The following is a 16,173-nucleotide window of genomic DNA, read 5'->3' as shown; positions in this document are numbered from 1 at the left end:
CTTCACAGAGACGAATTTACAAGAATTAATGGCTAAATGCAATTAAAGGCGAATCTACTCTTTTACACTTTGGATATGGGCGCAGATAGGGGGAAGGTGCTTACCCCTAAAAACGTGCCCGTGAAACTACTTCTCGTATTAGCAGTCTTTGAACAATGCTGACAGACGAGAATTGACAGTTGTTATTTGAAATATGAAACTTATAATTAGATTGCGGCATTAACCAACCCCCACCTCCGGATGAAAGGGGGAATAGGGTAGACTGAGGCGAATGGGATCAAAATAAGAATTCAGTCCATCGATTAATAACTAATTTTTGTCAGCAAGGATCCGTGGTTTCACTGATGTGAAGTGGATCACAACGTTTTCAGTTAAGAAATTCAAGTACTCCCTATAAAAATAAATAAGAAAGAAGAAAATGAAAAAGAAAACAGGCTGGTTTAATATTGATATTTTTAACTTAAAAATAACAAGATACAAGATATATATCAGTCTCATAATTTTGAAATAACGATTTAAGAGTGAACGTTAAAGTGTTAAGAAAAATTTACTGTAGTACTCACTCGTGTAGTCTACCTGTACTATATGTATAGGGGGCGGATGATCCCCAGCAATCCTCACATGAATTATTTTCTTTCGTATCTTTTAGATGATTTTAGAACCTCTTTAATCCTTATCAATAACGAAAACTCCGTAAAATTCTGACTGCATTGCTTTTAGATCTAAATGGCTTAATTATTAATCATTTGTGATCGTTTTGATCCAATTCGTCTCGGTCAACTAGTAACTGCTTTCCAATAATCAGCAAAGTGTAAGACGAAATCGCGGGAAATATACTCTAAGGGGTCATTCTACTTTGATGGCCGAAGAAATTAGACTATGTTTAAAGACATTTTCCTCAGTAAATACAATACATAATCAAATATACCTTGTTAGTATTTATTGAACTACTTACAAATAATATAAAAAAAATTGCAAACCTGATTTTCTTATATTTTGTTTTAAATTTTTTCGTAGCATAAAACTGACACCTTTCACCCGTTAAGAATCTAGCTGATTTTTATGACCTATTCACTTCTGTCACGCGATGTGACCAACTGAGTGATTCAATACTTACTAACAAATGTAGGAAAATTGAGCAAGAAATGTTGAGGAGAAAAAAAATGGATAACGATTTGGAAAGGACAATACTATCTCATCGATGACCCACATGGCACTCTGCGAAGAAATTCTCACGTATCGCTGTCGAATGTATTCTCCCGTTCTCATTTTTATTCGCAGCCGGCGGCGATGACGACGACAGGGTGGAAGGGTAGACGCTCGTGTGCAGATACGGGCCGTTTAAACGGCAATTTCTTGAGGGAAACGGATTCAGGACGAAATGTTTCGCGACGCTCCGAGCTCGCGGGCGCAATAACGTCTCGCCGCGGAAAGAGCCCGAGACATTTCAGATTATGGCACGTGAGCTTCCCCCTCCCCATCGCCCTCCTGCAATTCTCTATAAATAAATACACACTCGCGAAATAATAAACGGTGGAAATTCCCCGTGAGCCGCGGATGCGGTTTTGCGGCGCGCTTGAACGTCGCCGAGGTGTGAACTCGGCAGCCAGTATACGGTGGCCCCCACGTGATACACGTTTAAATTTACACCGGGTGGGTTTATCGAAATGGATCACTTGGAATTATTGGTATCAGAGAATGGAATTTAAACTCATAATTTGTTGGTGTATCCAGAAATATTGCAATTGCTTCGTTCTACAAAAAAATTAGGGCCACCCATAATTTTCCAAATTTTTTGCGGTAATCATAGAATTGAAAGACCAGAACGTAATTTAATAATAATTTTTATTAACTATTAAAGTACGTATATATATTATATATATGTTAATAATTTATATATTATTGTATGTAATGTCTTATTATATTGTACTTTGGCAACTTTATTGTCCGAGGGAATCCCATTCAAAAAGTCTGGAGTTTACTTAAAACCCTTGTATACGTACTACCTGTCGCCATAAAAGATGATTTAAAACAAAAAAAATTCGGGATTATAAAAGTGTCCCATATTTTATTGACACCCTCTAGAGTATTGTACTACCATAATATACTAAGCACAGTATAGTACTACTACAATATTTATTTGTTTTTTTTTGTTTATTCTAAATGAAAGTAACATTTAGATAGAGATTACTTTTTTGAGGGCACAAATTTCATAATATTCGATGTGTTACATTTAGGTGAGGTCTCGTTGTAAAGCAACTGTCAAAACAGTGTGTCGTAAACAAACAAAATTCAATTATACTAAATGGAACCGGATTTCACCCGAAAGTGTAAAATAACCCTGCACCGTCAACGTGTTCCCGTATAAGGGGTAAGTCTATAAAAATAAACAGTGGAAGTACAAGCTTTGTGCTTTACGCTACTAAAAAATTCACTTTCTGGATCGTAAATATTTTTATGACACGCAATGGAACCGCGGTAAAGACGAAATGAATTCAGGGAGAGTTGAGTGAAGATGGCTGACTATGATCAGCCATATTCTACTTAAACAGCTTCCAAGCAGGGCGTTCCTACCTCGACGTTATTGCCTTTTTAATAAAATGATCCTTTTCCATCAACGAAATTCATGACGTCATCTAACAATGTAAAATGAATGAATAAAACATATAACGTTAAAATTGCAAAAAAGTATTTACCTTGTTTTTATAGTATAGTGACAATCAGAAACAGTCGATTACAAAACGATGTAGAATTATACGAGTTACGTTAAGGAAAGTACTAATAAATATACATAATAGTATTATATTTAACATTAAACTACCAAAAGTCTAAAAGAAATTTATTGATTTACATTCTTGCAAAAATCGATTATTTCTGTCGCTTTTGTGAGAAGGTATCACGCGAAAGCTCGGCGGTTCTAAAGTTAAGAAAGAAATCAGCATAATGTTTCATAGGAAGTAAGTAATGTCGACGAGAAATATAAACAAATGTCATCGCCCTCCACTGGTCTTCTAAACGAATACCCAAAGAAAAGGTTCTTGGCAGTGTAACGCAACTTCAACAGTAAAACGTAGTTTAAAGAGCAATGGAATTACTACTTGGCTGCGCAGAGAAGTAATGTATCTACTGATGTAAAGCCTCAAGTCGTATGTCTCGGTACATAGTCAGCTAACTCAGAGTAATTAGACTGGATCTCTATCTACCACAGTATTTCTACCATTATTTTCTACAGCCATAAGACCAACTGCTGCATTCGTAATAGTAAACGGAATACACAAATTTTAACGTTGATGATGTTGGGAAATTTTTCCTCGTGGAATGATTATGTACCGCTATTTATATACATTTGAAAACGTGGTTCAGAACCAAAAGTATTCTTTAGGGTACACGCCATCATGAAGGATAATGGACCCACCGAGACTTTTATAATATATTTAATGTAAACATCGGAAAAACTGTTAAAAGAAAAATTGATTACCCATTATTGGTTGTATTGAAACACGTTTCCATGCATTATGTAGGATTTTAAGGGGCCACATCGGATAGATACAATTTTATTTTTTGTATCTTATTTTTGTTGAGATATCAAGGTGACATTTAGTCTTCTCAAGGTCAACGCATCTTTTTTTTTTAACACCATCATGCTATAGGTCACTGAATTTGTCCTTCTATCGATAACAACGTGGTATTAAAAAAAATGCGTTGACCTTGAAAAAACTCAAGATCACCTTGATATCTCGAAAAAACTAACATATAAAAAAATCCAATTACAATATATCCATCCGATGCATCCCTTAAAATGCTACATAATTCATTACAATCTTTTCTGATTCGATCAATAGGGAACGAGTCATTTTAAATAGTACAGCCTCCTCTCGATTATCGTCTGACTTCATCTACACGATTACTGTCCAGACGTTATCCCCATCACTGAGGGGGATAACGTCAGGACAGTAATCGTGGAACCTGTCAAGCGTATACTTTGTTAAAAAACGAATTTACAAGGGTCTGAAGCATTTCTTCCTACAAGATTATTGTCCCAGCGCGGACCCGAGTTCGGGACAATAATCGAGAGGAGTCTATAGTTCTTATTGACTCACCCTGTATCTTCCGACGTAATATTACGTTTCGCGGATGCAAGTTCCCTTGCAATCCATTTTTGTTTCCGTCTGAGTTATCCGGCGGGGTTTGCGTTCTTGCTTCAATTGTGGCAACGCGTCTGTTTATAAATCAGTATGAAGCGTGGCGCGCGCGCGTACGAGGGAGGGCTTCAAAGGAGCCATGAAGACGCGGAACGGAGGAGACGTCGCGTGTAGATAAACGTGCGAAAAGCAGCCGACGACGCCTACGTAGTACACACAGAGTGCCGGCTGCTGTTGCTTCATCTTCCTTACCGTATCCGGGGCACTATTAAATTTTCATTTTAATCATACTTTGCGCGCCCGAAGCGATCAACTTCCGGGTGTTGTTCCGCTGATGGGAAATTCCGGAGGCGTTCGCGTGCCACGCTCGTGCGTGTCGGTCGTGCATGGAAGATTCATCGTTCCCCCGTATAAAGGTGACTAAACCGTCGATATTTATGCAAAGCTAGATGTTTTTTTGGTTGTATTGACAGAGCATGAAAATAGGATGAAAATTTATTTTTTTACAGCTTCTATGCGACTTTTCTGTTAATTTTAGGGTATACACTGTAGAGATGGGCAAATACATTATTTAGATAAAGAGTTTCGGAAAACGAATGGAGAATAAAAGAAGTACTTAATCATTTTTAATTGTTGCAGAGAATCATTTAATCTACTTTACTGTTAGTTAATTAGATTAAATGATTGGTAAGACAAAAATTTGGTAAAGATAAGTTTTTTTTTGCTACCTCTGAGTTCATTGTACCGTATATAATATAGTATTCGTAGTATGTATATAGGACTTTGATTTTAATGAAAAATCTGTACCTTGACTTTTGCAGATTTTATTTAATTGCTTCCACACTTTTGAATGATGTATACCCGTATATTAATATTATATTTTATATATATTTTTTAATTTTCTACCGTCATGTTTTTTCTTGCAGTGGATTATGTATAACGAGAATTCTTCTTTTTTTTCTATTTATATTTCACGGCCATCCATTTGCTTTCTGTACAGTCAAATAAATTTGGGTTACAGGTTACAGAGGGTGATTTAGTATCTCTGCAGCGTTAAATATGAAATATGTATTTGCCATTAAACTCATATGAAAGTTGTCATCGTGTTTCGTTATTGTGATTTACACGTGTTTATATGACCTGTAAATGTGTATATAGTGTGAAAGCGATGACCAAAATTATAACTATACATCTGTTTACGAACGAATGATTCTTTTACTTTTAAAAAAATGTTTACTTTAATATTAAACTTTGCCATTAGTGTACTAAAATGCATTCTCTATTCAATGAAAAAGCGTGTGTATCCTTTTTACTGAGTGTTCACAAATTCACATTCCATGTAATTAAAGCAAGAAATTGTAGAAATCCTATCAGTTTGCAAATTTAACTAACAATTGTAAAGTTAAGAAAAGGATATTAAATTAAAACATATATCTTCAATTCCAATGGTATACAGGTAAAAACGTAGTATAAAATTTCCTTAGGTAGCATTTTCATGGAAATGCACTAAAGTGACATTACGAAGAGAGAAATATTTGAATTTCATTTCAGATTTTGTAACGGTGAAAATTAAAATTGAGTTTTTCAATCTCAAACGAGATTTACATTTAAATAAGGGAGGTAATAGACTCGGAGATGTATTCCGTGATTAACAAAATATAACGAAGCGCTATAATCATAAAGATTTACTATACTCCTTTGTGCGAAAATTACAGAAAAATCGCAAAACTAGAGCGAATGTATTTACAATACAAATTTAAACAAATTTAATCATTCCGTTCCTGCCTCTTTTCGTGAATTGTTTAAAATTTGAGACATTTCATATTAATTTTAAACGTTTCAGAACGAAGTAAATTAAGTATAATATTATTCGTACTACTATCCGTTTGGTCGAAAGTTCCCCCAAGCGAAGTTGTTAATGTTCATTCATTTCATTCAGAGTTATTTCTGTAATTAAACGAAGTACAGACTGTTCGAATAATGAACGATATAAAATATTTCCATCGACACTCATGAACGAAAAAGTAAACAATACAAACACATCAATGACTTCCTTCCCCATTACTGTTGTCAAATAGAATCATCTTAAAAAGAATAACAATATAATACCGAACACAAAACACCATATAGGTAAATTTTTGAAAACTAACAGTGAACGAACATCTCAAATCCTATTAAACTAATTACCATGCTAATAGAATATTCTTAATTTTACGATCTCCTCGACAGCCGTCGCTTCCGTCACGGAACAGCCCCCAGGGTCTGCACTTCCTTTCCACGAGCAACGAGCGAATGATATTCGCGCGAACAGGGTAAATAAAGATCTCCCGAGGTCGTAAGATCCCCAGGGGAGGCACCTATATATATATACTAAGTCGTCGACGGCAACCCAGCCGGTCCTTTTTTTTTTCATTAGATTAATCAATTTAAAAGTCAGCCTCTCGGCGTGAATTTCACTTTCGGAGAGAGATACCGGCGGTCGTAATCTCACGCAGGTCCTTAAAAAAAAAGGGATAAAAAGAGAGAGGAGACACAAGGAGCGACGAGAACGGGAAGCTTTTTCGCATGCAAATCCGAAGAGATATAAGGTTACCGCCTTAAAACGCGCGGCTAATAAACCTCCGTGTCCCCGGTGGAGCACGGGAGGAAGATGGCGGACGTTGCAGCGAGAGGAAAATGGCGGACGAACGAACCCGGGGAGCGCGACAGAAACGACAATTCGAAGAATCTCGCGGGACGAGTGGGAATCGCACGCTGCGAGCGAATACGTTCGGGCAACCTTTGTGAAGGTGGCTGGAAATCTCGAATCTTCACTTGGGAAGAGTAAACTGGCAATCTAGCTGGGTATCGCGTGTCAATGAACCGAACTTTACGAGAAAGAGAAAAAGAGACAGTGTTTCAGGTGGGGTTGTATGCGACGAAGAGGAAACGGAGCGAACAGAAGCTGTCGGAAAATGAAAGGCACTGCGATTTGGTTAAAATAGATATTGATTTAACGTTTATCTATCGTTATAGTTACTCGAGATCCATCACTGAACCCTCTTTCTCCCTGATAGGACATGACGCCCAATGACGTCTTGAAGACGACTTAAAGGCGCCTTAGACCTAAAACAGCCGTAAAATGGGCGTCTTCAAGGCGTCATGTGGTATCTGGGCTTTTAATCTTCTTATTCTTCTCACTTTCTACTATCCTATTCATCTTTACTCTACTTTAATTCTATTTTATTTATCCTATTGGTTAATACTTCTTGACTTGAATTCACATGTTCACTTCACTATATTCATATGCGCATGCGTAACACGCAGAAATATGAAACATAACCTTACAAATTTATTTCGCGTCTGGGACCGATTTTCTTGGTTCGTTGGTAAGACCTCGAAAAAACCAATTATCAATACTTCCTTATTATTTCTTAACCCTTTTGCGACGGCGAGGCTGGGGGGCAGTGTGCACACCGTACACATTAAGAGTGTCTTACATTTTTGGAGTTCCCAATTTGTCTGTGTAAAATCTTATAGGATTTCGTTGATATATAGATATATATGATAAATAGATACCGCCACACGCTAACATATTTCCCAGCAACGCTGCCAGCACAAGCTAGTGTGAAGTATTTAGTGAATCCCGGATATAACTGGCGCTGTTCGCGAAAGGGTTAACAAAAACAAGGTCACTGGGCCACTAGACTCTCCGTAATTGGGTCACCCTATAGAATATTCACAAACGGTTCCAATCCACATTCGTATCCAGCAAAGAAATCCGTACATTTCCAAAAATTCTACGCGACAGTAAAGGTATGCGAAACGTGGAGTACTCACCACCAGCAGCGACACAGGTGATATTGAGAGAGGCGCCCTCGCTGTATGGGCCCAGCACGTAATAGGGAATGTGAGTCCTCCCGTCTTCGTCCAATATGCTAAGCTGCTCCGGCGGTACTGTAATAATTTCGCACAATGAGGATCGCTCGTCCTTTTCCCCGTTTTTCCACTTACGTTATCGCGATCCCACCCTCGGGCTCGTTGCCTCCCCCCACCCCCCCCCTCCAAACTACCAGTCGGCGGTTGGCTCCACAGGGCGAATCAATTTGCGCGACAATGAATTACCGCCGCGGTGTGTCATCCGCCAGACACTTTGGCTGCCATTCTTATCTGGCCGGCCGTTACCGCCCCTGTGGCGGCGCTTAAGAACCGCGTCGTGCTTATCATATGCAAATTGTTTTCGAGCTAGACAAGCGGAATTGAAATGGACGACGACGCTCGACCCCTCCGCACCAACCACCGTTTGGCCGATTAAATCTGCCTCGGGAGAGGGAGGGAATCGATCGGGAACGGTGATCCTTGGACCGATCGGGAGGTGAATTGTTTTCGGAGGAGTTATTTCACTAGGGAATTTCTTGTTTAACATTCATCCGAAGAGAATTTGTTGTTTAACCTTCATCCGTGCTTTGTGATAATTTGACACAGTTTTCTTCTGAGGAATGTTGTTATTTTGTTACGTGTAAGTAAATTTAGGTGAGGCTTAGGGGTTTTTCCTTTGAAGAATTTGAAAATTTAAGTGTATATTAATTGTTTGTATTAATTTTTACCACTGGGTCAATTTGATACCGAGGGATAAATTAAGGTGGCAAAATGAGGACGGATGAGGGTTAATATTAGAACTACCAAAGTAGTAAAAATGACTGGTTAGTATATCTTATAAGAATGATTTGAATGTTCCAAACAATGAATGTTCTCGAATCTTTTTTATATTTAACCCTGATCCGTCCCTTGTGTCAATTTGGCACAGTTTTCTCTTACGAAATGACGTTATTCTTTCATGTGTAGATCAATTTGGCGGACGTTTCATGACTTTTACTTCAAAAAACTTGAATATTTAACTATTTATAACTTCATTATATTAATTTTTACCACTGGGTCAATTTCACACCGAGGGATAAATTAAGTTGGGGAAATGAGGGACGGATGAGGGTTAACATTTGACCGGGCTAAAATTTGTTTGTCGATACCGCGGGACATCCAGGATCTGCGTTTGCACCGTCGACGGTCTAATTCTCGTATTTCCCCGTGATTTCCCGGAGACGACTTTCAGATAAAACTCCTCTTAATCGTTGCTCGCCGAACCGTGGATCCGGGTCAAGAAGGCCGGATCCACTCGCTGCTTGTTCAAGCTAATCGCGGAAAGCCTCGATCAACTCTGAGAAAATCAAAGGGCGACGAGAATGGGAGGATGAGGGACGTGAGGCTGGAACAACGCCGACGGAGAAGTAGAAATGGTGGACATCGGAGACGTTGAGAGAATAAGAAGGGAAGAAAATTAGCGAACAGTGGAGAGAGAGAGAGAAAGAGAGAGAGTGAAAGAAAGGTGTCGGAAATGAGGGGGAAGATACACTGAAAGTTGGAGGAAACGTGGAAAAAAAAGTAAAAGACATATGGTGGAGGATATAAGATCGAAACCGAAACGATAGAGAAATAAAATAATTTTTTTTATATTGTAAATGTAAAGATGAAGGACTCTATTTCGCAATGGATGAATTCCGTTCGTGTATTAGATGTATTGCGAAGTAATAAGACTGCTTTTTTGTCGAGAATCTTTGTTAGTATTGAATAATCGCTGGAACATCTGTTACTCGAAGTGGTTTCATAAATTTCTGTCATTGCTGTAGCGGAAATTGAATAACTTGTCGATAAAATAAAATAAAATGGCAGCAGGAACTGAAATATGACGGCTATTATTTTTTTGTACACCAAATATTGATCGGAAGCATGTTATAGCAATATGATAGGTACTTAACACAGCGAGTTTGAAAGAGTTTCAGAGGTTTCTGTATCTACATTCTTCTCAAATATTGTTTCCCTATTTCTCTTTGTACTGACAAATGTACTTTCTCAATGCAATGTGACATAAACATAATTATACATAGGATAGTTCATTTATATTCACTACCACACTTTTTAATGTGTTCGAGGATCTATGAATGATCGTATCGAGTAGTGATGGCTAATCAAACTGTTCGAAAAGTGTTCGGTCTTTTCAAACGTTTGAGACATTCAAACTTTTTGAATCGTTTGAGATATTCAAACTTTTTGAAACGTTTGAAACATTCGAACCATCCAAATCGCTTACAACGTTTCACTTATTTGAAACTTTGAATCATGCAAATCATTTAAAACATCCAAACTCTTTGAAACGTTTGAAACATCCAAACTTTTTCTAAGGTTTAAAACGTCTAAATTGTTTGAAACGACCAAACACTGCTCAAACTATTTGAACAAATTGCGTTTGAAAATATCCAAACACGTTTGATCTGTTATTATTGGACGAATCGCTAACAAGCTGTGCATACCTATAAATCGTCTTTTCAACGAAATAAATAAAGAAATAATATTTATACAAGTTTTATACTCCGTAAAGAAGCTCGTCTTTTAAGATGAATAAAGTACGCCTCTAAAGTGTGTGCACCTGTTTCTGTTGCGCCATGTAGAACAGAAATTACGATTCCTTGTCTGCGGCTTACGGCTGCTACTGTATTCTTATTCAGCGAGGAATAACCGGAAAGAAGAAGAGAAGGAATCGGAGCGGAAGGTATAATTTATACACCATTTTTTTTCTCCTTCAGATAGCTGGGAGAAATGTGTAATCGGCGAGGCAAAGAAAGAGAGCCCGCGAACTGAAGTAAGAAAAAAGTGGAAATAGGAATATAGCGGGAGGGTGAAGGGAGGGCAAAGAAGTTTCCTCAAGAAATGGTGGGTAAGCTCAGCGCACGGACAGGAATAAGAATCGGTATACCTGACGTTCCGCCTTTCTTTTGAATTTGTATAACCTTCTACCGTTTTCTCCGTTTGCATAAGGGAAGCGAGGAATAACCAGGAACAGTGAAGCGAGAGAAACGAAAGGGGTGAAGTAGAAAGTAACAGGGGTTTCATGAAGATTGATGGAAGAACGTGAACGGACTGTGAATTTTTATGCAATTATAACCTGACAACGTGTACAAAACGGAATAAAGAAAGTATCATAATCAATGCCTACTAAATAGTATACTTTATTTCCAATCTATCAAGACTTTCCATGATGAAAATATAGTTATTTGCAAGTCTGTTTCGTATTGAATAGTCCAAAAGAAATCCATATTTACATAAACATTCACAGTCGAATGAAACACTCATAGTAATTATATAATACAAAAACAGCAAGAAAAAAGAAAGATACGTTGAATTTAAATTATATAGTAACATTTTCGTGAAGTATATCGGGGATTAATAAATGGTGCATATAATGAAATGAACAAGTAATGATATTACGGGTATTTGTCCTGCTTAAGATAAGAAATAAGGAACAGAGAATTAATGAAATGGAACGACGTGGACTCGGACGAAGGGAGAAGGAAGTAGAGACTTGTAGAGAAAAGAGGCCAGTAAATTACTAAGTAAAGGGAAATTTAAAAATATTGCATTATCACGTCAAGGGAAAGTAATGGACACAGTGGGTTCAAAGGATAGGAAATGGGAGGACGAAAAGATTAATGGAGAATGAAACAGACGGACGCAAGGGACGAATGGAGTGCACATTCAGTCGAGGATAGAAAAGAGAAAGACAGAAAAAAAAGAGGATCAAAGAAGTTCTTCGTGAGAGATTAAAAGAAACGAGTAACGAGGGAAGAATGTAAAAACAGCATCTGCTGAGATGGACGGAAATGTGGATAAGAAAAGAGTGATTTTGAGGAATAGCAATGAGTATGGTACAAGTTTAGGTATGTAAGAGTAAGAAAACTGTGAGAACAATTTAGTGACGTGAGGAAAAATGTTCTGGTCTGGTTTAGATGCAAATGGAGTTGCACGAAGGTCGACGAAATTCGAGTCCAAGGGAAGAATCTTGGATTGTTTGACTTTTGAAGTCTCAACAAGATTTTAAATAACTGAGCTTCTGAAGATTTTGACATTTATATGTCTGTATCACTTGCCAAGTTTCTTGTGTCATAAACTTTCTAAAATCCTGGACTCTTGGACTTTGGGACTTCTCGAGCTTCATACTCTTGAATGCTTGAAAATTTAAATTCTTGAACACTTTCAACTCAATTCTGGAGGCATTCGAAGGTATTCAAAAAATTCGAGAGTTGTAAACTTCAAGAATTCAAGATTTCTAGTGTCCAGAAGCTCAGACCTACGAAACGTTTTTTGATCTTATGACAGAAAATGAAAAATCTTGTATGCATTTTATAGTCCACCTGGCCCTTATTAAAAGTGAAAAATCATAACAGCCCGTATTTTTATTTAGCCGAGATACAGGCAATCAAAGTTGGTAAAATGAGTTATATTGTATCAAATGACGTATTTTTTTATTACAAGTACTTATCAAAAATCAATTGCTTCTGTCAAGGAACTGTATTTTGTGAATATTGTCTCGATTCAATATAGTAGAAGCGACATTTGTCGTTTCCGAAATTCACACGAGCGTAAGTCGTTGACGGATAGTCGCATCGAACACCTGAATTACTCAAAAAATATACTTAAAATACAATAAATATTACTTATATTATCACAACAATACTGAACTACGTAGTACAAGTGTTAAAGATCTACTTCACTTAATATAATATTTTTACCAATTATAACGACCTGTATCCAACCTAAATAAAAAAACGGGCATCTACGATTTTTCATTTTTAATAATGGCTATGTGAACTACAAAAGCCACACAAGATTTTCCATTCTTCGATATAACAGCAAAAAACGTTCCCGAGTTAGTTTACCATATAGAATCGACTCAAAATGTCCCAAATTTCCAAAAACAACCTCTATACACTGCCGTGGTATCTAACCTATAATATGCCCTCTGTCCCTATATCATCGCCAAGAACTTATAAATAGAGATTAGGAGAAAAGAAACGGAATCTGGGAATGGTGGAAAGAAAAATCGAATTAAGGGAAGAAAAATCGAACAGGGGGGTAAACGTAGATCGGATTCGTTGAACACTTACTGATCACTGTGAGATTGACTTTGCTGTTTCTGGTCGGCGATTGCTTGAAATCGACCCTGCATCTGTAAACGGCGGCGTCGCTCTCACGGACGTTCTCGAGGGTGAGCTTCGCCGGGTGCTCGGTGTATCTGAAGAAGGCACGTTTGTCGAGGCTGATATCCTGCCAGTGTTTCCCCTGTTCCAGGTTGCTTCGTCCTCGTGTGTCGAAACTGCAAACAATCAAGGGTGGCTTGTGTAGAAAAAGAGGGTCGGAGAACAAATTTCGGGGACGGCCACCGCGGTTCGCAAGGGTTTGGGGTGTTTCGCGTCGGAATAAGAAATGGTGGGCGCAGTTGGTACGCTCGTGAACTGTCGAACGTGTCGTGTTTTGGCTTTCGAGAGTGTGATGGAGTGAAAGAGGAAGAACAGATCATTTTTCATATTGATTCTCGGAGAATTTCGAATTATTTCGGGGCGGGACTGTTTACATACTGACGCACAAGGACGGAATTTTGAATATTTTTTTTTAATTCTCTGTAATTTAGAGATTTAGTATATGTGTTATTTATGTTCATGTAACATTTGTTCTTTTATTTAATCCTTATCCGGCCTTCATTTTCATAACATAATTTGCTATTCGATGTCGAATTGGCATAGGGGGAAGAAATTTATATAATGAAGAGTTAAGTATGTAAATTTGCAAATTCTGTAAAATAATAGCATCATTCGTTAGGAAAAAATGTGCCAAATTGATACAACGGACGGATGAGGTTTAGCTTATAGATTTATTTAGTATCTATTATGTAATTTGTCTGTGTATGAGCCGTTCATTTGCCAATTCATTAACTGCACAAAAATATAAAAATATGAAGTATAGCAATATAAAAAGTTAAGGACTTTTTAAGTGCTTTGGAACTAGAACTTGAGAAAATTCAAAAAGCAGAGTTAACCATTTTGGCCTATTAACAGCTCATTTAAATTTTCTATATATGTACAGATTTACGAATTTCATAGTAGATGGGTGTAGAAATTGAGATGTTAAAATATTGGAAGTATGAAAATAAAATGCAAGACCTAAATTTATTCGTCAATTTTTGTTTAAATTTTAAAAAATTCGGTACTGTCAGAATGCAGATTGAAAATTTTGTTGAAGTTTAATACAGATTTCTGTGATATTTCATATGATATAATCGTTATAAGGAAAAATTAGTTTCTATCTAATCTCTGTTTTTCTAAACTGATTCGAGAATGCGAATTGGCACGAACACCTTATTTAATGAACATTGTACTCATTCTTTTGAATATACACTCACGTTCTTAAGTATTAAGACAATGTCTTAAACGTGACATTTCGTAAAAATGATATATTGTGGAAGATTTATAAAATAAATATGATTGAAACGTCTTTTCGAATCTGATACATAATCATGAACACCAAAACTACCAACGTTGAATGCATGCTAATCTGAATTGCATAATACATACACTGACATGAATAATATATACAATATTATATTATAATATTATAATATTACAATATATGTATACAAATACATACTATTCATAACATATACAATATAATACAATAGATTGTAATGTGAAATGTACAATAAATTAAAAGTCAACGTAGATTAAAATAAAAAGGACCTTAACAATTTTAGTAATTGCAAAATAAGAAAACTGAAATCCGTCATTTTCACAGATCTCATTGTTCCAGTGATAATACTTACGACCGAGATTCTATGCGAGCAAATTTTCGTGTTATTGTAATCCAACATAAAGAATTCATTTGTTAATCGACGCGTTCTTTCAATATTTCCACGCCGACGAAGCTGCCAATAAGCTTCTCCCACCGACTGTTGCTTCCTTTATATTTGTCGCAGTTTGTTATCCACGTTTATAAACGTTTTCCAGCAGCGCAGGCTTTCCGAGCGCAATATCGCGTAGCGACGAAAGAAAACAGACCCCGAAATTCGTTCCTGTATATGTACATTCCCGCCGCGAGCGAACCCAAGAGCTTTTCTGCTTTCTTCCGTTGCATGAAATACGAGGGTTTCATATTTAAGAAAGCCTCGACCGAGCTCGACACAGTGTTATTCTAATATTACACGAGATAAGGGAGATTTTAGCGTAATTATTCGAGTTCTGTTGTCGCGCGGTTTGCCTTCTACAGAAAGGATAATAAATCTCTGCAAAGATTATGTTACGATTTCCAACAGTTCTACAATTTATACACGACTTTCTGGTTTCTATTAAGTTTATTTGACACGTGAATCGTGCTTATAAATCTCTCTGTGCGGTAAGTACACGTTAATACCAGTTATCAATGAAATTATTCGTGACCAGCTGCACTTAGTCATCGACAGCGGGCAGCTTGGGCGATCGCGATACTTCATAAATCATTCGAAGATTAATTGACTGATTAACTAGTCCGGACACGGAGCCAAGTGACCAATTAGACTGTGAGGAAGAAAGTGAAAACGGAAATCTGGTACCTTGTGTCGAATTAATATTTCATTAATCTCTTGATGGATAATAATCTGTACAGCTTTGGTACAGAGGATTAGGCACCCCATTATATATGACTTTTTAAAAATTATTTTTATATTAGGAGGAAAGAAACTATTGAAATGTGAAAAGAATCGTTTTTTATTGATTTTTTCGATATTTTGTTGGACCACCCTCTGTCTCAGTGTCTGGCAGGCACAGCAATTTCTTTCTGATTTTTAATCTGTTTCTTTAATAAAGAATTAACTTGAATGAGAAAACTTATTAAGTTTCAAAATATTAACAGCAACAGTAAAGCACAGTTGATGTGTGTTAGCAGCGAGTACTGACAGCAGTCAGGGGACGGTATAAATCCATAAACATCTGTAACTACTAATCAGTAAGCAGATACAAATCTAGAAGTACCATTTTGCGCAATAGTATCCTTCAGTAAAACGGTCTGGAAAGTAAAGGACTACAAATAAGTTGGACAAGTTTTTAAAAAACAATCTTACAACTTTTGTATAATTACTATTTTACAGTTAACCAAAATAATAAAGTAAATCATCGATGAATGTTTGAAGGCTCCT

General features: G+C 37.0%; 1 protein-coding gene across 1 annotated transcript in view; it reads right to left on the bottom strand.

Moving 5' to 3' along the window:
* LOC107194777 (nephrin-like) overlaps positions 1–16,173 on the bottom strand; it is a 94,780-nt gene that overhangs the window by 66,951 nt on the left and 11,656 nt on the right. Inside the window, exons 2-3 of the mRNA XM_015584470.1 lie at positions 13,118–13,326; positions 7,962–8,078 (exon numbers count right to left, since the gene is read on the bottom strand). Coding sequence (XP_015439956.1) covers positions 7,962–8,078; positions 13,118–13,326 — 326 coding nt within the window. The remainder of the gene's footprint in view (positions 1–7,961; positions 8,079–13,117; positions 13,327–16,173) is intronic.

This window comes from Dufourea novaeangliae, unplaced genomic scaffold (genome assembly GCF_001272555.1).
Source record: "Dufourea novaeangliae isolate 0120121106 unplaced genomic scaffold, ASM127255v1 scaffold8, whole genome shotgun sequence".
Lineage (NCBI taxonomy): Eukaryota > Metazoa > Arthropoda > Insecta > Hymenoptera > Halictidae > Dufourea > Dufourea novaeangliae.
The sequence above is the reverse complement of the archived record's forward strand: the minus strand, read 5'-3'. Positions and strand labels throughout refer to the sequence as shown.